General features: G+C 35.1%; 1 protein-coding gene across 2 annotated transcripts; it reads right to left on the reverse strand.

The window, feature by feature from the left end:
• Window positions 1-1598: 1598 nt before the first annotated feature.
• Window positions 1599-25463, reverse strand: LOC122045564 (zinc finger protein VAR3, chloroplastic-like). 2 transcript variants are annotated; one of them, XM_042605841.1, is made up of 8 exons: window positions 24920-25457; window positions 16169-16286; window positions 15612-15958; window positions 8018-8137; window positions 7830-7928; window positions 2399-2518; window positions 2211-2309; window positions 1599-2119 (listed from the first exon to the last, which is right to left on the reverse strand). In XM_042605841.1, the coding sequence occupies exons 1-8, from the start codon at window positions 25354-25356 to the stop codon at window positions 1882-1884; spliced, it is 1578 nt and encodes a 525-aa protein (XP_042461775.1). In that variant the 5' UTR covers window positions 25357-25457; the 3' UTR covers window positions 1599-1881. The 2 variants fall into 2 exon arrangements, with proteins under 2 accessions (XP_042461775.1, XP_042461777.1); XM_042605843.1 differs by lacking the exons at window positions 7830-7928; window positions 8018-8137 and having other exon boundaries at window positions 24920-25463.

A 25463-nucleotide genomic window follows, 5' to 3' on the forward strand; every position in this document is an offset into this window, starting at 1 on the left:
GGGCATTTGTGGGATATCCGATAGTATTGTGCTTGGTTACTAACAAGATGAGATTTCTTATAATTCAAGTGCCCCTTGGATAGTTCGCATGGTCAGGTTGAATTGCGTATAGCATACTAAAGACAAATCGCTTCTCTCACTTTACAACTTATCAGACTTGGAGGGGGCAAATGATGTCACCCTAGTAAACTAAATCAAGTCACCAACCTTTTAGGACCAAATACACTCAACAAATTCCCTTTCCCGACCATGGGAGCTCGCCAATGGCCCATCAAGGCCTGCTATAAAGGAGTCTAGCTGAGTTTGCTCTTTCAGTTGTTTACCCTTTAACCACCTTTGATGCAGGATCAATATCCATAAGTTGGTCCCCTTAAGAAAGTGACATCAAACTGACAACCACACAGAACCGATGGTACATAGTAATGGTTGTCACTACCAATATGAGGGTTCACTCATGTGATCAATCAAGAGGCGACACTTCGCTCGTGCGATTGCCCACGCGGCCCATCCAGGGCTAGCATGGCAAGCGACATGGATCCTTTTCGACTGAGGCTTTATAAATCATCACGAAGATAGGTGAAAGTTTAATTTTTCTAAACACTTGCAAGGGCTACTTCTTTCAATCTCTCTAATTTGAGCACCTTCCGCTCCTTCTGTCTCTTCACTAACTTGATCATTAGATGGGCGACGCCGGCTCCCGACTGATGCTCACTAATCCTTATGCTTCGCTTCTTAGAGGATCTCAAGTGAAAAGAAACACCAACACTACCATCGTAAGGATAGTGAAGTTTGATATTGTCACATGATGGAAGAATCTCCTTCGTGACTTCAACATCATCAATGTTGGAAGCGCATTGCTATTGTTATAAAAGACAACTGTTCATCAGCAAATGATATATGCTTATTTTTTAACTAGTGGAGCTAAAACTATAATTTGATTTGCGACTAACACTAATCTGTATTAGGATATTTTAAATCGGGCAAAAAAACAAATGACGCACCAAATTATCAGAAATATCATATTAGCATCCTTTAAAAAAAACTTGAATGAACATTTTATCCCAAAAATACCTCTATTATTCAACATTATAGAAGGATAAAATACCTCTATTATTCAACATTATAGAAGCTAGTGTATAAGTTCTACGTGTAACTACCAACTAACTTTTACATAAAAGCTAGTCGTAGAAACATATTCAATCATAATTAAATTATATTCATTTTAAAATATAATGAGTGCCCATTTTAATCAAATTATCAATAAAAAATAAAATCAAAATAATATAAAATCAACAAGTAAAAACTAATAACTCGCTTCTACATGTTATAAAAATTGCATGCTAACTTCTACACAATCCATTATTTTACTCGTTAAAATATTATTTTAACTAAATTATCATTCAAATAAACAAAATCAAAATGATATAAAATCACTGTTGTTCAACTAGCTTCTACATCTAAAAGCTAGCAACAAACTTCTACATACCTACTTCTACCAAATGATCAGATAATGTATTATAGAAATTCATTAACTTATACAAGTAAAAACTAAATATTAATTTCTACAATTATAGAAGAATAACTTTTACATGGTCAAATTATCAGATAATGTAAGAATATTTTATAAAGGTCATTTTAAATGAAGTGCCCATTTGACTTTAATCAAAAATGAAATGTCCATCTAACAAAAACATAAATGGACTAAAATTTAATTTTTACCCTTTTTAATTCTACTTGATATAAATCATTTCATCGATGAATTTTATTAAAAGAACGCGATTACCAGATAAAAGCTCTTAGTTTGGGTTTCAGATTAAACTACCAAATATATCAGGAAGATATAATGGCTTTGGCATCTAGAATGACAATCCATTCGTAACTCTAGTTCCTTGAAGAGGTCAATCTTCTCTGGGCTGTCGTTGCCCTTCTCACTCCAATGTTGCTTTCTTCCACTAGAGGCAGGATACCATCATCATCGTCTCCAAATTTTATGGTATCCTCAGTTGTCTTCATCTGTGACCTCCAGAGGTTATCATCAAACAGATATCCTTCATCTTCAGGACGATCATGGTTACACCTCTTGCAGAGCTCATTTCGACGGAAGTTGAGGTAATAACATCTAAAGATAAAATTTGCATCAGCATTGTGACGGGATCGTTCCCGAGCATTAACAGAAAAATTCTTAACAAAGATGTTTGCAAGAGACTCACGAGGGGCACTCCCACTCGCCATTATTTAACTCTCTTTTGGGGCGTTGTTCCTCACAACGAAAGCACTTCTTATTGCGAGCAAAATTCATAAAGTCACACCTGCCACCACATGAGAGTTGTTAATTAATTTGAGTGTAAAGTTAGCTGATTTCAGTTAAAAGTGAGGGGAAAGTTTTAAGAAACATTACTTAGGGCAATTCCAATCTCCCTTCTTCATCTCATTACTAGAGTCCCTGTTCACTCTCTCTGGCCCATCTTCTTTGCACTCCAAACAGCGAAGATTTTGAGCAAAATTGAGAAAATTGCAACTGCATGTTAAAGGTAAAATACATATCTTCACGGAAATAGGTAAAATACATATCTTCAGTGTCTAACGGAAATTGGTTCCCAACAAATTTCTTGAAAGAACTCAATTTACATGTCTTTCCTGTTTCTTTAAAGAGATATGTTACATATATCTTTTGGGAGAAAGTATTTTAGCAAGCCGCCTGTGGTCTTGTTAGTTGTCTATACCCCCTATAACAATCATAACTCCTGCAACTTGCTATACCTTGCCTGTGGTAATTGCTTAAATCCGTGACTTTCTTCAATTTACATACATTATGAACATCTAAATTATTTTGATATTATGGAACCTCTACAATGGAATTGAATGCAACAAGGATGCATATTTACTAAAATATTTGCCTTAAAAACGACCATAAGCTAATCCTAAACCCTAATACCAATTGAAAGCAATAACATTATTAAGGCAAAACTGAAAATTAAAACAATGGCTAACAATGGGCTGACGTGAATCCATCGTAAGAGCCATTGATCCGTCCTTGTCGCCCTACGAATTCCTGCTAGCACAATGATAGTCAACCGGAGTTCCTTCTCAATGGGGAAAAGAGGGAAAAAAAATCCAAAGTCAAGATGCACAAATCAAGTTTCACCTTTTGCCTTGTATATCATGGCTTATCCTGTAGGAGACCATCCACCATGAAGCTCTTTACCCATTAACAGCCCATTAATGTTAACAAACCGGATTATTAGATCTACACATTAAATCCACATCTAATAGAATAAACCCCCTTCATGCATCAAGCATTAGATCATTTAATTGAAGTTAAATTTCTTAATGGCAATTGTTGTATAGCTCATCAAATGAAGACTTAATCCTTCAATCTCCCATTTGAATTATACATGATATCGTATACACCACAACACTTTAATTGAGCTCAACATACCAAAACTTTATGGGTTAAATATCCCTTTAAACAATCTGATCCATTAATTCAATTAGTACAGACTAAATAAGTTAGAGTTACTATAATTGTAATAAAATCCAAATACTAAGTTCATTAATGACATAGATTAAATATACATATGTAATAGAAGAATGACACAAAATGTAATCTCAATAAGTCCTTATGACCCAAAATGATATTTACCAATACCTTATGTTAAATCGCAATGGTAAATCATGATTCAACTTATGACTCAAAATAGAATTCCTTAGTTTACATATTAGGTTCTTGGAATCTCCCGACTCAAAGTTCTCCTGTTGCAACAAGTATATAATTTTCTCAATATTTTCATTGAGAAATAGTCTTAAATGTCCAATTAGTGTAGCTCTAGGTTATAATGAACTATAAATGTCGTGATTATCCTAAAAGAGTCTTTCATCGAAACAGACGTAAAAGCCTTTTTATAATCAATGTCCTCTTTCTGATAAATCTTTTGGCGACTAGGCATGTCTTATACTTTTCGACATTGTCATGTGAATCCTTTTTTATTTTAAATATCTATTTATAACAACAGGTCTCACACTTTCAAGTAATTCGACAAGTTCTTAAATGTCATTATCCGTCATAGACTTTATCTCTTTATTTATATTTTCGGATGAGAATATTGTTTAACTTCTTGAAAAGATGTGGGATCATCTTCCAACCCAATGTCAAACTCATGCTCTTGGAGATATACATAATCACATCATAGTAGATCTCCTTTCCCTAATGAATCTCCTTAGTGGCACTTAATCTTGAGATGGTTGGGAAGCATGCACAATCGTAGAAGGAAATACCTCTATTTGAGCTAAGTCCCCTCTATTTGAATTTGAGGTGATACGAAAATATCATGGACCACTACCCCTTTCGGTTGTACAACTTCAACTATAAGTGGAATGATAATCATTTCACTATCTACATTAGTAGTTACCATATTAGAATCAACAATGTTTTCCTCAAATGATATTTTCCTAACTTGATCATTCCCACCATTCTAAATGAATTTGACATTACCCATCTCGAAAAAGGACTCAAGGGGTTGTAAAACTTGAAACTTCTTGAGTTTTCAGAGTATTCTACAAAATAACAGTTAACGGTTCTTGAGTCCAATTTTTTTTCGTTAGGCCTAAGGTTGTAAATGAACCAAGCGTTCGTGAACAAGCGTTCGACTTGGTAAGAGCTTGTTTATATTCGTTCAATATACACAAGATCAATTAAACAGATAAGCTTGAACAGCTCGTTAAACTAAACAAACAAGCTTAAACACATATGTGTTCAGCTCATTAACGTTCATGAACAATGTTCGTGAACAACGTTCGTGAATAATATTCATAAACCATATTCATTAATAAAACTCTTATCAATATACTAAATAAACAATAAAATAAAATAAACAAATAAGTTTGAATTATCAAGCTCAATAACCAATCAAACAACTAAAAGTTTAAAACAATCAAACAAGCTTGAATTGAGAGCACGATAACATCTAAACGAGCCAACATCTAAACGAACCAAACTCAAGCTAAGCTTCAAACAAGCTCAAGCTTAAAAAAATAAACTAAGCCAACCTTGAACAATCATTTCAAAGGCTTACTTCATTTTAAGTTCGACTTGACTTGGCTCAATTACCTTATCAAAAAATCTTGAACACTCTAAAACTCAACTCGGCTCAGCTCGTTTACAACCCTAGTTAGGCCTATAGGGCTAGCCTCTAGACAACCCCAGACATATAGATGTTTAATGTTAGGTGTTCTATATATCCACAACTCGAATAAGATTTTCATTACCACCTTACTAGGAACTCTATTGAGCAAGTAATCGTAATTTTGAGTGTCTTACCCTATAAAAACTCTAGTAGAGAAGAAAATACAATCATACTCATCATGTCTTACGGTCTAGTTTCATCACTCTGCCACACCATTCGTTGAGGGGTATCGGGCATGATGTATTATGCCACAATGTCGCACTCTACAATGTAATCCGCAAATGGCCCAGGACATTGTTCACTTGATCCGTCAAATCTACCATAATATTCACCACCATGGTATGATCTGACGGTCTTAATCTTCTTACCAAATTGATTTTCAACTTCGAGGCTTTGAACATGTTCAGATATTGCAACTTCGTGTAAATTAGGTACAAGTATCCGTATCGAGAATAATCATTTATAAAGCTAATAAAGTATACTTGACCGTTCCAAGAAATTTTAGGGAACGATCCACATATATTTGTATGTATTAGCTCTAAGACACTAGTACACGTCTTAAACTTTTATTACTTTTGTTAGTTGTTTTTCCCTTGATACACTCAATGGATATTCCAAAATCTGACATGTCAAGTGTCCCGCGTTTAGAGATATGTCATAAATACCTATGTCATAACATGGATGAATTCTCACTCATCAAACCACACTTCACACTTATACTATGCATTACGATGTTATCTGTATAAGTTTCAATGTCTAACATGTATAGTTTATTAATCAAGGAACCAATATCACACAATATAGAATTTTGAAAATATTAAACTTTCCATTTCTAAATGAACAAATGTATCAAAATTTGTCCAAATATGAAAAAGAAATTATGTTCCGTCTAAATGATGGCACTATAAATGTATTTTCCAAATTCAAAAGTACATTGTTCCCTAAACATATCTCTCTACATTTATCTTCTTGTTAGTTCCCGTATAAATGAATCTTTCAACATCAATTGGTATTCAGCTCCTGAGGCAACCTACATAGTTACACTTATGTGAGTAATTGAGCATGTATCTATCCACTAAGTGTTATTGGGTATAGTAGCTAGGTTAATTTCTGAACTGAGAGGTGAAAAATATACCTTTCTTGACATATAATTGACATATTTGGGGCAATCTTTCTTACCTTTCTTTTTACAAAAGTAAAAAAATTTGATTCCGATCTTGTTGTTTTTGCACCTTATGCTCTGTCACTGTAAATTATTTACCTTTACTCTTACTCTTATCATTTTTCTTCTTTTTGTTCGAATACTGAGATGAGATTGCAAAGTGCGCACTAAGAGATGTGTCGCCTCAATCTCTTTTTTCTGTACACACTGAGCTATGAGCTTATTTAGTATTCATTTCTCATTTTGAGTATTATAGCTAATTTTGAAAGAAGTGAACTGTGTATGCAAATATATTAGGATGAGATTCATAAGTACGCTTTCGAACATTTTGAACTTTAGTGTCTCATATTTGTAATCAAGTTCGACATCTTCAAGATGTACTCTCTTATGATATCCTTCCTGTTATACTGCATGGACACCAACTTTGTAAGAAGTGTAGTAGTCTCTACATTTTCGTTTGAGGCGAATCAGTCCACTAATTCCTTAATGAAGGTCTTAGCATACTCATTCTCATTTATTGAACCTTAATGGATTCCGGAATAGACATCTTCACGATCATAAGACTCAGGCAATTCGATTGCTCCCACTTGTCAAATATCACTTTTTGATCCGTGGAATCTAATTAAAGGTGCAGGACAATCATGCCTAAATGTAAAATCTAAATCCATGCAGCCTAATAAAACCGTAATATGTTCTTTCCATTGTCTAGAAAAAACTCTAAAATCGCGTTGTTATTCACATTCTTCACGGATAATGTGAAAAACTCCATATCTAGGTTAAATCCTAACATATCCATATTACACTCGACGGATATGCAATAAGGCAAAACTAAAAACCGAAGCAATGGCTAACAATGGGTTGACCTAAATCCGTCGCAAGAGTCATTAATCCTTACTTGTCCCCGTACGAATTCCTACAAGCACAACGAAAATCTTTCTGCAAGGATTGGACAACAACCAAAGTTCCTTCTCAATGTGGAAGAGAAAAGGAAGAAGAAGCCAAAGTCAAGATGCCTAAATCAAGTTTGACCGTCTTCCTTGTATATTATGGCCCATCTTGGAAGGATCATCCACCAAGAAACCCATTACCAATTAATGGCCCATTAATGTTAAAATATCATATTATTGAATCTACACATTGAATCAACATCCAATAGCATAAACTCCACTTCTTGCATCTAGTATTAGATCACTTAATTGGGATTTAATTCCATAATGGCAATTGTTGTGTGTTGTTAATCTCGTAATAGCCCACCAAATGGAGACTTAATCCTTTAGTCTTCATTTGTGACCTCCAAAGGTTATCATAAACAGATTTCCTTCATCTTCAGGATAATGGTGGTTACACTTCCTGCAGAGCTCATTTCCATGGAAATTGAGGTAATAGCATCTAAACATGAAATTTGCATCAGCATTGTGACAGAGGATCATTCCCAAGCATTAAAAGAAAAATTCTTAACAAAGATAAACATGCAAGAGACTCACGAGGGACACTCCCACTCGCCATTATTTAACTCTCTTTTGGGGCGTTGTTCCTCACAACGAAGGCACTTCCTATTGCGCGCAAAATTCATAAAGTCACACCTGCCACCACATAAGAGTTGTTAATTAATTTGAGTGTAAAGTTAGTTGATTTCAGTTAAAAGTGAGAGGAAAGTTTTAAGAAACATTACTTAGGGCAAGTCCAATCTCCCTTCTTCATCTCATTACCAGAGTCCCTGTTAACTCTCTTTGGCCCATCTTCTTTGCACTCCAAACAGCGAAGATTTTGAGCAAAATTGAGAAAATTGCAACTGCATATTAAAGGTAAAATGCATATCTTCAGTGTAAAATTGGTTTCCAACAAATTTCTTGAAAGAACTCAATTTGCATGTGGTCTATGTCTTTAAAGAGATATGTAACGTATATCTTTTGGGAGAAAATATTTTACTTAAAGCAAACCACCTCAATCACAAAATACCATTTCAATCTTCCAAATACTTTGATTTCAAACTCTTCACCAAATATGACCTAGAAGTTGTCTCTCCTCATACGAGCACTGTGACTCCTCTTGAAGAAGAGTGTTTAATAAATAATGTGTGATCTTGTTAATTGTCTATACCCTATAACAATCATAACTCTCGCAACTTGCTATACCATACCTGTGGTAATTGCTTCAATCCGTATAAGACTTTCTTCAATTTACATACATTATGAACATCCAAATTATTTTGATATTGCGGAACCTCCATATAAATTTTTTCCTCTAGTTCTCCGTGCAAAAATGCATTCTTGACATTAAACATTTAACTCCCAACTATAATTAGTTGACATTCAGTAGTATTCTAACAGCTTTTATTTTTTGCTACTAGAGCAAAAGTCTCTAGATAAACCTATAGGTTCAAGTATAGCTCTTGGCCACCCGTCTTGCTTATACATCTCTATTAATACATCTGCTCTATATTTCATTGTATAGACTCATTTACACCCTACAATTTTCTTTCATATTGGCAACTTCACCAATTCCCACATTTTATTCTTCTCCCATGCTTTCATTTCTACATTCATTACTTGTTTCCACATCTCATTAGATAATACCTCGGATAAAGTGATAGGAACGACAATGGTGTTTAGGTTAACCAAGTAAGTTTTATGTGATGGTAGAAATGTGTAAAAGATAGGAACTTCACAAGAGGATATTAAGGCATTTTGGCCCCTCTCTAGTGCCTTTCCTAAGAGCATTAGGAAGGTTTAGGTTCTCATCGCTTATATAAGATTCAATATCAACTAATTAGAAATTGTTATGTCATTCTCATGATTAGGGTTAGATTCTTGGACTTGCATTAGTTCAAGGGCATCCATCTTCCCCCAAGTACGGGGTGTCAAATCTCACATTCTTAATGATAGTGTTGGGATTTTCATGCACAAATTGACAAGTTAAGACAGGATTTGACACAGATTTACACTCATAGGATGATTTGGCATCAGATACTGAATTAGAGATGTAACTTTAAGTCAGTATTTAGCAGAGTTTGAAATCTAAGTATTAGAAAGGTTGAAATACTTTCTTGGGATTGAGGTGCCTCACTCTAAGTAAGGTATTTTTTTCTCCCACCATAAATATATTTCAGATCTCTAATATACTCAAATTTAAATGATAGATAAAGATGTAATAGATAAGAAAATGTATCGTCTAGTAGAAAAGCTTATTTAACAAAATATTGCATGCATACTAAGTGTGTTTAACCAATTCATGCATAACCCAAAAGAACCTCATTTGTAAGCAGCTCACCAATATTATAGTATCTCAAAGGAACACCAAGAAAATATATTTTATTTAAAAGAAATAGAGGTTTGGGGCTAAAAGCATATATGAATGTTGATTATGCAATGTCAATGGTTAACAGGAGATCAACCATTGGATGTTGCACCTTTTTTTTGTGGTTGTTGTTGGATCGTGGTGATAATGAGGTGAACATGAGCGCCAGAGGGGGAGGGGATGGATAGCGTGTGTGCAAGTAAAATTTCTTCTTTGCTACGATCCTAGTAAGGTTACAACACAGTAGTGGAAAAACATAAATAAAAGCGTGAGCACATACAACACAGGCGATTCAATGTGGTTTGGGAGTCCTAGGTCATCTTTTATCCACTTTGATAAAATATCGAAATTGGAGAAAGCTCTCACAAAATCATGAATGGAAGTACAAGAGGCATATGACAGAACAAGGAAGCACAATTGCATGGCTTTTTAGAAAGAAAAAAAAATACACTAGAATCTATCAAAATTTCTACAAAGTAGCATGCATAGATCAAACTTCCGATCAATTCCATAGAGATATTTGGTCCTTAGGGAGAAGATGATAAAATTTAGCACGATGTCCTATGAACATTGTCCATATCATCCTTGGTAGATAAGGACATTACAACCTTTTTGTAACTCATTATAAGACAGAAAACACTTGTGTCTTCCAACATATTGGGCATTGTCTAAACCTAACACAATCAAACCAAGACTCAAGCAGGGTGCAATCTTTGAGGCATTCCCACCTGCTTACATAGACTCAATTTGGAAAAGAAAGGAAAAACTCAAGCACCTTAGTAGCCCAAGACCTTAAGGTTCTCTCTAATGCCTCACCAAGAGATCATCCCTTAGATCAAGAAGATCTTGGATGAATATGTGGGCATAGCTAATTAATAGTTAATTGACAAATTGTAGCCTTTGCACGCACACAATTTAACACATAATACACCTTATTCCTAAATCATAAGTGTCTATCCTTCCATATGATTACATGACCAAATAGAGAAATTATATTAAAAAAAAACTCTAAAGAAAAACTGTATTAGAGAAAGCACAAATTGTCATCCCTACATTACTGGCACCAAAAGAAATGACTTAATATGCGTTCACAATTGTGTCAATCAATAAAATCATTATCAAATATAGGTTTCCCATACATACACCTAACAACATTCTCGACTTAATGGCAAGAGACTAATACTTCTCTAAAATGACCCAACATAGTGGTATCATTCGGATTCGAGTAAATGAGGAACATGGAAAATCACTTTAACGCCAAGATGTACTATAATAGTCAATTATGCGCTTTAATCTTTCAAATACCCTAAGCACATTCATAACCGTAATGACTCAAATCCCAAAAGCTTATATAGGAAAGTTTATAATGGTTTATGTTAATGGCATCCTAATGTACAACATCGAGCATGACAACCACCTTGAATATATTCGTATTCCATGAAACCCTTTAGATTGGAAAGTTAATTATCAACCTAAAGAAATAATATTCTTTACAATCGTAGATTCACTTCATAGGTGGGTTTGTTCTCATATTAGAAAAAATTTGGCAAACTTGACAAAATTCGGGCAATCAAGGATTAGCCTAAACCCCGTACCTTTAAGAAAGTTCAAAGCTTTCATGATTTTGTGAGTTTTTATAGATGTTTTATTAGGAACTTTAGTATCATTATGGCTATCTTCACAAATGCCTTAAAAATAGGGAGCTTGACTAAGTTCAGTGTCTTAGCCTTTCAAAAAACTAAATAAAAGATAACTAAGGCCCATATCCTTGGACAACCTTCTTGGGCATTCTACCATTTGAGGTAAATGTAGGAACTAGGGGTACCCTAAGATAAGAAGGGCACCCTATTGCATTCTTTAGCAAGAAACTCAATGTAACTCAGCAGTGTTACTTTAATAAGTTTTACATTATCGTCAAATCTCTAAGGCATTCGTAATGCTATTACCAAATAAATTCATTTTGTACTTTGACCATGAGACACTTATGTACATCTAAATACAATTGAAGTCATAAACTAAACACTCTCATTGAGTTAAATTCCTCCCAAAGTATAATATTGTTAAATAATACCAGCCTAGGAGGTAATAACAAACTTGTAAACATATTGAGTTGAATCGTAGCTACCCTATGTAGGATGGAAACCATTGTAATAAGAATTTATGCCTTAAGGATGAGTACGTGATATGCTCTAATTTAGGGTGGTTTTCTAAGACATCCAAGAGAGGATTGTCATAATTTGGTCAATTTTGTGACTAAGATGATTACCTAATTAAGAGCACATGTCTCCAAACACCACTAAGAGATTTTTTTTAATATTGGAATTACGTAAAGTACTCGATAGGACATTTTGGAAAACACAAGATCAGACCTTCCTTTAGATAAGTTTTATTAATCATACTTGAGAAAGCATAGGGTTGTATTATAGTATCATATGTTACAGATAGCTAATGCAAATAAACAAAACATAGGCCTTTATATATAATACGAATTCTTTATAAGTCATGGAAAGTATGAATTTTGTTTTAGGGCCACCTTGGACCAATTGAAGTTGAAACTGATTTTCTAAATGGCACATTTCATTTTCTGCAATAAGACAATTGATGCATCTTATATAACTTATTTTATAAGAAAATTGTTAAATTGCATGGGTTACCAACACTAATTGCACATAAGGATGTTACATTCATTAGCTATTTAAGAAGCCAATATGGAAATAATGTGGGACACAATTCACATTTTATTTGCATTTCACCCACAAACAAATGGTTAAATTGAGATAGTCGATAATATATTAGGAAATGTTCTTACAAGACCTATAGGGAAAAATCGAGGATTTAGGATTTGGTCATCCATTGTTGAGTTTGCTTATGTTAATTCAATAAATCGTTTTGCGGTTAAAAGTTCATTTGAGATCATCTGTGGGTTAGAGCTTGTCACTCAAGACCATTTTCTTACCTACTAGCTTCTACCTTTCTAACGGAGAGCTTTGCCTAGCATATTCGGGAGATACATATTAATGTAAAGAGAAAACCACTGAATAACAAAGTTCATATAGATACAAATTGTAGGCAAAAGAAATATAATTTTGGAAGCCATGTTCTTATTTGCATCTGCCTTGAGCAATTTTCTAAAAACTCCCACAAAAAATTTCATATTCGCTCCACTAGACCTTTTCACATTATGAGAAAAATAGCTGACTTATTAACATTAGTCAATCACTATAGAGGGTATTAAGTGGCATTCAAGCTCCTTCTTTGCTTGTTGACTTGCCCATAGGTTGTACTTCAACCACTTTGACACTAGCTCTTCCTCCCTCATTATAACTAGTATATATGATTGAGAGGATCATTGAGATTCAACCAATGCTAACTCCTCATCGAAGCACTAAGAGATACTTAATGTAATAGAATGAACTATTAAATATAGAAGATGTATGAATCACTGAACTAGAATACATGGGTACAACTTAATTGCTAAATTTGGACAGGAAACTTCAAAGTTATATTCTAATAATTTTACTCTCATACTCAACAAAGTGAGTTTGAGCTGTTTTTGGCAAGAAACAATAAAGTAGATACTGCTATTTTTTAAAAAAAAATAAAGTTGGTTAGACTTATTTAGGAGCTTGTTAGAGTTTTTTGGTTAACAAGTCATTCTTATAAAGAACGAGTCTCATTGTCAGTCTTTAAAAGGGTTAGGATCCCTTGTATTGAATCATATCTTTTAGTTATTTTCCCCTTTTGGCGAGTTGAATTATTATTGTTGCTATATTACAATAGTGAATCCTAAGAGACATACTAATGGAGGTTTCATGCTTGAGTTCGTTCTTTAAACTAAAGAGAGACAGAAAGAGGATTTTATCCTAGCAAGGAGAGAATACAAGAGTGTTTTAGTTTTGTGTAGCTACCAAATAGAAACAAAACGACGTAATGTTTGATAATCTATTATAGACAAATTAATAGAGTTATGGATGATGATCTACATAGTGTCAAAGGGAGGGAGTAGAGAATTGTGTATTAGGATTAAAGTTATGCATAAACAAAAGGACGCTTTGATAGTGATTAAAAAGATGCTAATCATAATCTATGGGCTTTAGTACCATAGTATTCAAACAGTTCATGCTATTATCTGAGAACAATTAGGTGTAACTAGCGGATGCTTAAATGAGAGAGTTGATTCATATGATATAGACATATTCAAAGATGGTTGATGATAATAAACATACTAGTAGATGTTATACTTAGAAGACTTAAATATATTAGATTGAAGGGGTAGACAAAGAGTAGGGATGATAATTTGATCCACCTCAATTACAACCCAACTCGAGCTAGCCTAACTAAGGTCACCCCTCCTCACTTCAATATGTAAATAAAGATGGGATAAGATTTTTTTGCTCCATGTAGAATTTAGTCTATAATATATATGCTATAGAGTATCAAGTACATTTTAATGCCCCACCAAACCTAAAGCGTGCATGAGAAATGGGTCGAGATGGGAAAAGGGAAGAAAACCTCATCTTCCCACGATAACCTGCCCCGCCCCACTTCCTATATGAGGTGGGGGTGGTAAGTTAAAAATTACCCTACCCCATCATGATCCTCCATAAGAGTGGGATCAAGGAAAAAAAATAGGCAATATAACAAAAAAAAAAAAATTAATCAATTTAATTATTACTAACGATATAATATTATTAGACCTTAATGGAGAAATAATATTCATATAACAATTCATTAATGATGGCGATGATGAATATGCCTTATTAAATATTTGTTAAAACATTTTTAATAATTTTATTTCATCATTTCCCTATTGCTTATTTTTCTTATTGATTGTGATTTATAGATCCTACTAATCCAATACAATCATTACTATTCTTTAACTATCTGATCTTACTAATGAACATAAGTTCATTCATTGCTAACACATTAGACATTCAAGATAAAATGCATAGTCAAATATCTAAAAAATGTAAAGCTAGCAATTTTCTTAAATCTAACATAAATTGCAATTTCTTTGATTGTTTAATCCAATCAAATGCAATAACTACCAATAAACTTGTAAATTCATGGGTGATAAATTTGCAAACACTAAATAGAATTTGCCTAAAAGTCGAAGCATATATATATTAGTCTAAACAAAAATTTGTATTTTCCCTAGATTACATTTACTATATAAGATGAAAAATTACTTGCAGTGCAGTTTCCAAAGGATTATAAAGAAACTCATTCAGCCACACAAAGCATTAGAAGGTGCTCATTTAAGTTGTGCCTTCTTAAAAGTGACTACCTAGCCTCATTAGGTAATCAAGGATTACCACGCCTCAGCATGCCTGAGGAGATAAGCAAGCACTTAGGCATCTTAATATAACATTAGTGCATTTGGTCATTATGAAAGTACGTGTAGAATTAAAAGAAAAGGTAAAGCACCTAAAAATTTATGGAAGTTAGGCCAACACTAGGAATAAGTTATTCTTGATTATTCAGGATTGAATACATGGATCTTATTACATCATTGAGTAGGAACAGCAGCATAGATTATCACAGAACTCTAAGTTGTATCACTGATATGTTTAGATTTTTTAAATAAGATTTAATAATGTTATCCCAGACTTCATTGCTTTTCTTTTCCTATGCCTGAATTATAATTTACTAAATTTAACTAAGTACAGACTTATAGATTGTCTTCTTAATACACGTCAAATCAAATTGCTCTGATTTTACTTGTTTGATCCTAAATACTAATAAATTTTAGTTCATATTTTTTAGTAATCTCACACATTATCCTCATATCCACGGTTCAAACTATATTGCTTCCTAACAACCCAACCATTTGATCACTAATACAACATTGGTTGTACATATTAATTTCAATAATTACTAGCTATGCACCTAAGGAACCATAATTCAAATAAATCAAACATACACAATTAAACATCCCGTAACATATAGAAGACTGCATCATAACTTACTTTGGGCATAACCAGTCACCTCGCTTCATTTCAATGTTGGATGCTCTGTTTTGGTTGCCATCGAGCTTTGGAAATGTTTCATTTGGAGTAGGAAGCTTCACAACTGGTTTTGTAATAGATGGATCAATGGGTGTATCACTGAGCTTAATAGGCTCAAAGAGTAGACTTCTTGCAGACTTTTGGATGTGCTCTTTGACATGCGAGCTTTCCGACACACAAAATTGCTTTGGATTCAATGCGTAACTTAATAAAATTCGAACTACATCCACAGAGCGTGGTCCTTCACCATCAACCGGTATTATATATGCTTTGTCACATGATCCTCTTAGATCACAAACACTACATACCTGGAGTTGTAGGTGATAATCAAAAACAATATGCAACTGGAGTGAATGGCTGCAGAACATTGGCAGTTCAATTCATCATAATACCTGTACTGTTGAACATCTAATACGATAGCAAAACCTAATCCACAATAATGATTTTTGCAATTTCCATCAAGCATTTCATTAGGAGTTCGGAATTTGACAGCAATCTAGACTAAAAGTAGAACTTACAGCCCCTTCATCAAGATGCAGATATGCCCTTAACCTTTTTGCTGAACTGACTGCTTTGCGAAATATATTAGGACAACCATGCTCAACAACAGCCAGAATGTCTTCTCTAAGAAGAGAGCTGCAGAATGAGGTGATCAACAAATCTAAATTCTAAAATCATGGGAAACATGATTTCAATGGAAAACAACTGCACTGTTTAAGTTGATATCACATTCAACAACAATTGAGCACAAAATCCAATGAACAATGAAAAAATACATAACCAAGGTTAGCTTAGATCATTTTAAAGATACCATCAACAAAAATAATACACAGCAGATCTCAATATTGAGTCAAAAGCATGCAATAGGTTTGGTCAAATACAGAATGATCCAATAAAATGCTTCATCTTTGAAATACAAGACTACAATCATGCTGAAAACTAGGCATGATTACTCTTAATAAACTAGATTTGAAAATATCTAAAAGATCAATATTGACTCACAAGCAAGCAATAGGTTTGGTAAAATACAGATTGATCCAATAAAATGCTTCATCTTTAAAATACAAGACTACAATCATGCTGAAAACTAGGCAGGATTACTCTTAATAAACTAGATTTGACAATATCTACAAGATCAATATTGCCTCAAAAGCAAGCGATAGGTTTGGTAAAATACAGATTGATCCAATAAAATGCTTCATCTTTGAAATACAAGACTACAATCATGCTGAAAACTAGGCTTGATTACTCTTAATAAACTAGATTTGAAAATATCTAAAAGATCAATATTGACTCAAAAAAATGTTTCATCTTTGAAATACAAGCCTACAATCATGCTGTGAAAACTAGGCTTGATTACTCTTAATAAACTAGATTTGAAAATATCTAAAAGATCAATATTGACTCAAAAGCAAGCAATAGGTTTGCTAAAATACAGATTGATTCAATAAAATGCTTCATTTTTGAAATACAAGACTACAATCATGCTGAAAACTAGGCATGATTACTCTTAATAAACCAGATTTGAAAATATCTAAAAGATCAATTTTGAGATACAGATATTGCAGATGTATATTGCATATTACTATATATCATGCTGGCTAGATGCATCCTAACCCCTATTCAAATTATTTAGTAAGCACCATAGTATAAAATCTCATGCTTCCGATATGGAGAAACATTTCGTTCCGCCCACAAATAGGCACCCCTATTCAAATTATTTAGTATGCACCATAATATAAAATCTTGTGCTCCCGATATGGAGAAACATTTCGTTCCGCCCACAAACAGGCATCGGCACAGGCACGCCTCTGGTGTCGGCGCGCCCCAAGACCCCGCGGACGCGTCGTGCTTGCCCAGCAACGCATCCAAATGCATCGTGCAATCCCCGGAAGCATTCAGCGATGTGTCTGAACATGTCGCTATTACGAATCTATAAATGCACGGAAACATCGTAAGTAATATAAAAAATTGTCGAATCCACAGGGACTGTTGATCAAACACTAAAGATGTCGCAAAGTAAGTTATTAGAAGATCGAAAGTTAGCTTTGGCGCTTGCGAACTAACAAGAGAGATTGAAGAGAGGGAGAGAAGGTTGAGAGAAAGAGAGAGAGACGAAAGTGAGAGAGAATTGATCATGAGAGGGGTTGAGCTTAAAAGGATATGAGAAATGGTTTGGATAGCGATTCTAGGATATCAATTTCCTTGTAATGCTAGGTGATGTTACATGGATTGCCTAGTTCCTATCCTCTATGTTCATGCTCTTGTAGAGAACCTAACTAAATACCGGCACAATCTCGCGATAGCCGCATTGGAGTGTCTATCCCATTGGCATTCAATGCTACTAAGTAGAATAGGTAATGCGGATAGTCCATTTAAGGTAGCCCCTATTACTAAGAGCTCCCCGATAATACAATCTACATTACACCATTTACTTCGTAGCACAGAATTGAGATAAACTCATTAAGTTCTAATCAGCTATTCTCTTGTAGAGTATTGACCTCCCTTTCAAAGCGACACTCTAGATGTCCGGTTAAAAGGATACCTTTGCCACTAGAGCCCTCCGGTCATACGATCTAGAGCACCTCCCTTACATGGATATCAATCTTCCACATCATTCAACAAAACATGCAAAAGAGATATAAAAGTGTCACACACATTTCATTAAACATGAACAAGGCATTAAACATGTCATTGAATAGAAAACATAGCAAATCTACATAATTTTACATCTCCATCATATTACAAATACTCCCTAATCCTAGAAAGGGAGATCTACTTCATTGCAAGGGAAGAACAAACCTAAAACATAAACTAAAGCATACTTACAACCCTAGATGTAAGAAGGAGAAGAAGAGATGCTTGTCAAAGTTTCCGATGTCTTGGGGATGTCTCCTTGCACTAGAGATGGGTGGATCGTCAAGGAATGGAGGTGGATGGAAGTCCTAGGGTTTCCCCCTAAGGGGAGAACTCTTCCCCAAGGAGAGGGACGAAGTCCCAAACCCAAAATGAGTTAAAGAATGGGTTTCTTGAACCTTTTATATCTCCTCCAAACTATCTAGATCTATCATGTTTACAGGGCTCAGCCAAAACAAATTTTTCACTTATTAAACCTAGTTTTCTCGTGTTTCACCTGAACTAAAGTTGTAACCCTTGAAGTTATCTACATTTTGATACTTGGATCAAATCATAGCTCCAACCGAGCCGAAAATTATGGTGGTTCAAAGTTTGATCTGCAATCTGATCAGAGACTGTGACATGACCGTGGATGGGAGTCACGGTCGTGCCTTTTAGCACGGCTAGATATTGAACTATGAAGCAAAATTGTAGATCTTAAAATTAGCTACATTTTGGTATAAAGAGTAGCCCATAACTCCAACCGAGCGTAAAGTGTTATGGTCATTTCAAAATCAACAGTCTGCCTAGATTCAACACAACTCTATTTTCGCACGACACGGCCCGACTCCACGCCACACGGTCTGGGGAGGCATGGCCATGCCAAAAGGCAAGGCCCCTCTTTGATTAGGCTCTAGAAATGTAGCACAACCATGCCAAATGACACGGTCACGCCCATGGTTTAAAGTGTCATGTCGAGACGGTTGAAACGAGCGAAACATCTCGTTTCGCTCAGCGACCGACACCGACACGACCCCGGCACTAGACCCGCGACAGGTGCGAGGTGTTGCGCGATCCTATGGTCACAGCGAGGGGTCACTTGACCCTGCAACAGCAGTGGAGGGGTCGCATAACCCTTCCATTACCGCCGCGAAGGCATCGTACGACCTTGGAATCACTGCAGAGGGGTTGCACGGCCAACGCGATCACGCTGAAGAAGTCACGCAATCCCCGCGGCCATGGCTGGTCGCGCAACCCTGCGACAGCGCTAAAGTCGTGCGGGCTCGCAAGTGGTGTTGGATTTTAGATTTTTTTTTAATTAAACTTAGGTTAATTATTTTAATCAACTCCTAACTATGATGGAGATAATCTAAAGAGATTTTATTAAACCCTAATAAAATTATCTAATTAATTTTATATTTCATTTATTTTAATTTAAAAATTATAATAAAATTTTTATTTATTTATCTATTTTCATTTCTTTTCCTTTTTTTAAAGATTATTTTTTATTTTTTAAATATTTATGTTAAATATTTTAGTTTTTAATTAATATATTTTATATTTTAAAAATACCAAAATTATATCAGCATTGCACAATACGGTACCGAAACCGTATCGTTTCAGTTCAGGACCGAATCCTCGGCACGGGTCGAAATTTTAAACTTGGTTACGCCTTGATGCAGCTTTGGAAGAAGCACACAGTCGTGTAGTTTCACATGACCTGGGCTTGATTGGCCTCTGGTGGGAGGCATAGCCGAAGCTGCTTTGCTTCGGGAGAGAGCACACAGTCGTGCCAAAGGGCACGGCCAGGTTGCTCGATTTTCACAATTTCCTTCAATGTGTGCCTTTGCTCTATTTTCGCTCCAAATAACATCCTGTCAATCAAAACATGCAATGAGCAGATCTCTGAACAAAATAGGATGGAAATATGACATAATAATGAAATAGGGTGCAACAAATATAGATTATATTCCTGAAATACAAGTAGATGTGTGTTAAAGAATGCCTAGAAACATATATCACATACGCACATCAGTTGCACGGGTCGGCAACATCGCGCGAGCCTGCAATAACTGGCGGTGTAGAACAGGTGAGGACCAAAGGTTTTAACTTAGGTTTAATTAAATAACTTATGTTATTAATTTTAATCAATTCCTGGATATAATTGGGACAATTTAAATAGGTTTAATTAAACCCTTATAAAATTATTCCATTAATTTGATATATATATATATATATATATATATATATATTACTTTTTATTTTTAAATATTTAAATTAAATTTTTATTATATTTTAAAAAAAATACTGAAAACTATGTCGATACGATACCGAAACTATATCATTCTAATATGAGAGTGAAACCTCGACACACGTTGAGATTTTAAACCATGATATGCACACTACCCCTACTAAAGCAATAGTCATGAAATTTTTACTTTAAGGCTAATAGTCAATCATCAATGACAAAATATGTTTGGCCTTGGCAACATAAATATAAATAGGGTTTGGTCCCATGTGTAGTCATCTGAGCCCAACAAATTTAATTTGAATTATGTAATAGCTTGTTTGTTGTTGTTGTATGTAATAGCTTGTTCCATGAGCCTCAAGACTTCATTGGACTCACTTAAGTACTATGGATTCTTGAATTCCTCTCCTTTTTAAGCAAGTTTTATCTCATTCGTGACAAGAGATTGTTCTCTTCATTTTGAGGCTTTCGAATAGAGAGACTAAAGAGAATATAACCAGCATTCCATTTCTTGTCTAAGGTCTAAGAGATCTAGATGTACAAAAAAATAGTATTTGTCACGAAACTCAAGAACAAAAAGTCACATGTCTCATATGATCTAATTGAAATATTTATGGCATACATTTGCCACATTGAAGAGATAAATCATATCATTCATCTCAACTTTGTTATCATAGCATTGCATGAGATTGTTCTATGAAACTGATGTTTCATTATTAATAATCTAATCCATGCAGTTATTCATGTCGTTTCCAATTTCATTACTGAAATACAATCAAGGTTAAAGTTTCTTTTAAAGCTAAGTTAATACCCCATGAACAAACCAATACCAGAACCGTATTAGTGTGCCAACTGCACCAGTTAGGGGCAAGGAAGGGCTGAAAGGAAAATGGCGGCTGAAAGGAAAAGTCAATAGATTGTTCACATGGACATACCTCAACAAAATGGCGGCTGAAAGGAAAAGTCAATCTGATTTCTCATGTTCTCTAAACATATACCAAAATAATAGCCTATCTCATAAATAGAATGTCTTCTCAAGTCCTAAAATTCCAAACCCCATGTCAAATCCTTCTTAAACCACACCTAACCACACATCTTATATCCTTCGCCCGTATCACTATCAAGTTGTTGATTGCTCCATTTTTGTTCATATCCATAGCCAACACCGAGGAAAACTTGATCCTAGAGCCATTAAATATGTCTTCTTAGGATATTCTTACCATAAAAAAAGATACATGTGTTATTCTCAAATTACAAAAAAAATCTATAGCTTCATGGATATTACATTTTTTAAACACCGGCCATATTACCCCAAATCTGATGTTCAAGGGGAGAACGGTTTTAAACAAGAATAACAACTTTGGGACATCAATACGAAGATCAATGATGCAGATATTGCCACACTTTATCAAATCCGATCAATACCCAAAACTTTGGGGAAACAATACGAAGAATGGTAATGTCGATATTCCTACAATTCATCAAATCCGGTCAATAGCCATATACAAGTTGTCCCTACTCACCAAAATAATCCCATGGTTCCATACCTCTTGCAAGATGTCATTAACTTCCAAATACTTTTTCCCGAACACTTCCTATTCTCTAGCCAACTGTTATTCAGCCAAACAAAATCCCTAGTATTTTTAGTCTTTCTTCCTCAGACACTAATCAATCCAAAAACAGCATGCCTTATCACCTATCCTAGAAGGGAAAATAATCAAATGGAGATAAAACACAAAGTACTCCTTGGGCAGATCCAAAAATTGGACTAGACCCGAGATCAAAAGATCCACAAGGAAACTATAACCACGAGTCCTCCAAAGATGGTAATCTTTCTATTGCAAAAAACAAAAAGGCGTGTTAGCGAATGCAGATAACATTCAATCTATAACTTTGTGCCACATCAAGACCTATCTAATAAGTTTTAAGACTTTTGTGGCAAATCTGAATCATACCATAGTTTAAAATTTTATTCCGTGCTGGATAAAATTTAGGGTTCCGCCCGCCGCCCGGCACACCACCGGTGTTGTGTAGGGTACCTCCGTAGGCTTGGCTCAATCACACACATCGCGAACTCCACAGGTCACGTCCCAACAGGGACGCAAAGGTTGTGGCGAAGTTACAAAGGTCGCCACGACCTCCGCGGATCACCTCCTAACGAGGAGGCAAGGTTGTCGTGACCTCCACAGCTCGCAACGGGGACACATGTGCGTGGGCGTGCAAGGTGCAGGTAGACAAAAAACTTAGGAAAAATAATAAAACTTACGTTAATAATTTCAAACAACTCCCCGCTATAAATAGATAATCTAAACATTCTTAATCAAACTCTAATAAAACTCCCCCATTATTTTAATTCTAACATATATAATAAATTTTTTATTTATTTATTTATCATATGAGACGCCGCAATCTCATATTTTTTTCTTTTTATTTTTCTTTTTTTATATTTAAATATTAAATAAATTAATTTTTTAATTAATATACTTTATATTTAAAAAATATTGAAACCATATCGGTACAACATGATACAGTACTGAAATTGTATCGTTTAGATCATAAATCAAAATTTCGATAGGGTCGAGATTTAAAACCATGGATCATACAAATTCTTAAATCCATACAAGCGGCACTCACAATACCAAAATTTAAGACTGTTTTAAAGAAGAAATCCAAGCACCGAAGTAGTATGGATCATGGAATATCATTGAACTATCACCTAAAAGGATTCTATAGGTTGCAAATGGATCTTCACAATTAAATACTAAAAATGTGGAAATGTTGATTTATTCAAGGCTCAACTTGTTACAAAATGATTCACACAATCGCATGGAATCGATTATGAAGTTTTCTCTCTTGTAACCAAATTAAACACAATTCGAGTTCTCTTATCTCTAGATACAAATCTAGACCAGTCACTTCATCAATTAGATGTCAAGAACATTTTTCTCAATGGAGACTTGTCGAAAGAACTTTACATGAGCATCCCTTCTGAAGTCAAGTCATAAGTCACAATCAACAAAGTTTATAGGTTGAAACACTCATTATATAGACTCAAACAATCCCTGAGAGCTTGGTTTGACATATTTACTAAATAATCAAGTACTATAGTAATCTACAATGTAGAGCACCCTCTTTGTTAAATGTTCGCCACAAGGGAGAATTTCCACCGCCCTTATTGTATATGTCGATGACATTATTCTAACAGGAGATCACACACACACATGAGCCTATTAACTAAAGAATTCAAATCAAAGATTTAGGAAGCCTAAGGTATTTTCTTAAATTGGAAAAAACTCAGTCAAAGGCAGAAATATCAATCTCTCAAAAATATATATATTTCTGGACCTGATAAAAGAAGCAAGAAAGCTTAGATGCAAGTTAGCAGATGCTCCTATGGATGCAAGTTAATACAATTTTAATTTCCAATACAAAAAAATTGAAAATAAAATCACGATATTAAGATTTGTTATGGATATGTGCTTAGGATCTAGTCCACATGCAGTTGTAGATGAACTGAGGGAGGATAAGTGAGCAAAGAAGGGCAGGAGATGGTGCGCAATGGTGAGTATTGCTATTGCAGATGTGAAGAAGGATGCCGCCAGGTGTGGAGTCACTGAGAGGGAGAGGGAGAAATATATTAAGAAGAATGTTATTTTTCTCAATGCTTTATAGTTTACAATATCAATTAAGGATCCTTTTATAGATTCCTAAGAAGACAATTTCTAACTAAAATTTTGAAGTTTTCTTCGATGGATGTCGGTTGGTTCCTTACTCGCAGAAATGGGGACAAGTTGATCAATTCCTTTGGGGTAATTGGCTCCCTTTGAAAACTTACCCCTCTTGAAACAAGTTTTTCTCCATATCCAATTGGAATAAGGCTCCTCATATCACAGACAATTCATTCAGAGTCTTTATTTTCCAATCAAAGTCATTGTCAGCAAATTGAAATTAAGAAACCCTGAAATGGTGTGACTAATATGAGACAATATTGCTAAATAGCATACTTTCCATCAACATTGCAATATTTTAGTGCTCATTCAAATTGATTTCTCCTGAGACATCAGGGTTTGGTGTACTCAAATTAGCTTCCATCAATCATTCAAAGGAGCATGAAACAAAATGTCGGCTTTGTAAGAATTTTGGTAAAAGGTAAAGAGTGTTATTGTGGTTGTAATCCTTTTCAAAACAGTAGTAGTACTCCAATCCCCTTTTAGAACCCATCTCGGGCAACAAAATATCGGCCTCGCCCATCTAAGTCTAGACCACATAATTCACAATGGTTATGCACTCAGGTGCTTATAGCCAACCAGTGTTCCTTCTTTAACTTTACCATCAATATCAAAGCAACTAATTAAGATTAAAAAAAAGAAAAACACTAGAAGAAAATAGAAGAAAAGAAAAACACCTGAAAATGTCAAATCGTTCTCGAGCAAACTTGAGGCAGGCATTCTTAACACGGTTGACCTCCATTTCCGCAGGCCCATAGGCGGCGGAACCATCCACGTCTCCACTTGGAACCACAGAGGTGGAAGGCTCAAAGTAACCATTTGCACTCAACTTGTCGATGAATCTCTCCCACTCAGGCCACGGATGGGAAGATGAGGGAGGTTCCTTGGTGTTCAAAGGAGGCGCGTCTGGACCGAACTCCGCAATGGAGCTGGTGGTGAAGGTACGAAGAATGGGGAGTTGAGCTCGTGGGGGAAGGGGATGCGGGACGGGGAGAAAGAGGTTGGCGCGGCGGTGCAGAGGAGACGGGAGGAGCAGAGATGGTGCAATGAGCCGACAGACGAGCCCAGAGGAAAACGATGAGGTCAGACAAAGAAGCTTCGAGGCGGCAGTCATGATGGCGGGGATATGACTTTGAGGACCAGAGGGACTCGAGGGCGGTAGGGTTTTAAGCGGACGACGATAGTTATCTATTTATTTTGTGGAATGTTTACGGGTGGAGA

This window comes from Zingiber officinale, chromosome 2B, assembly GCF_018446385.1.
Source record: "Zingiber officinale cultivar Zhangliang chromosome 2B, Zo_v1.1, whole genome shotgun sequence".
NCBI classification, from domain to species: domain Eukaryota; kingdom Viridiplantae; phylum Streptophyta; class Magnoliopsida; order Zingiberales; family Zingiberaceae; genus Zingiber; species Zingiber officinale.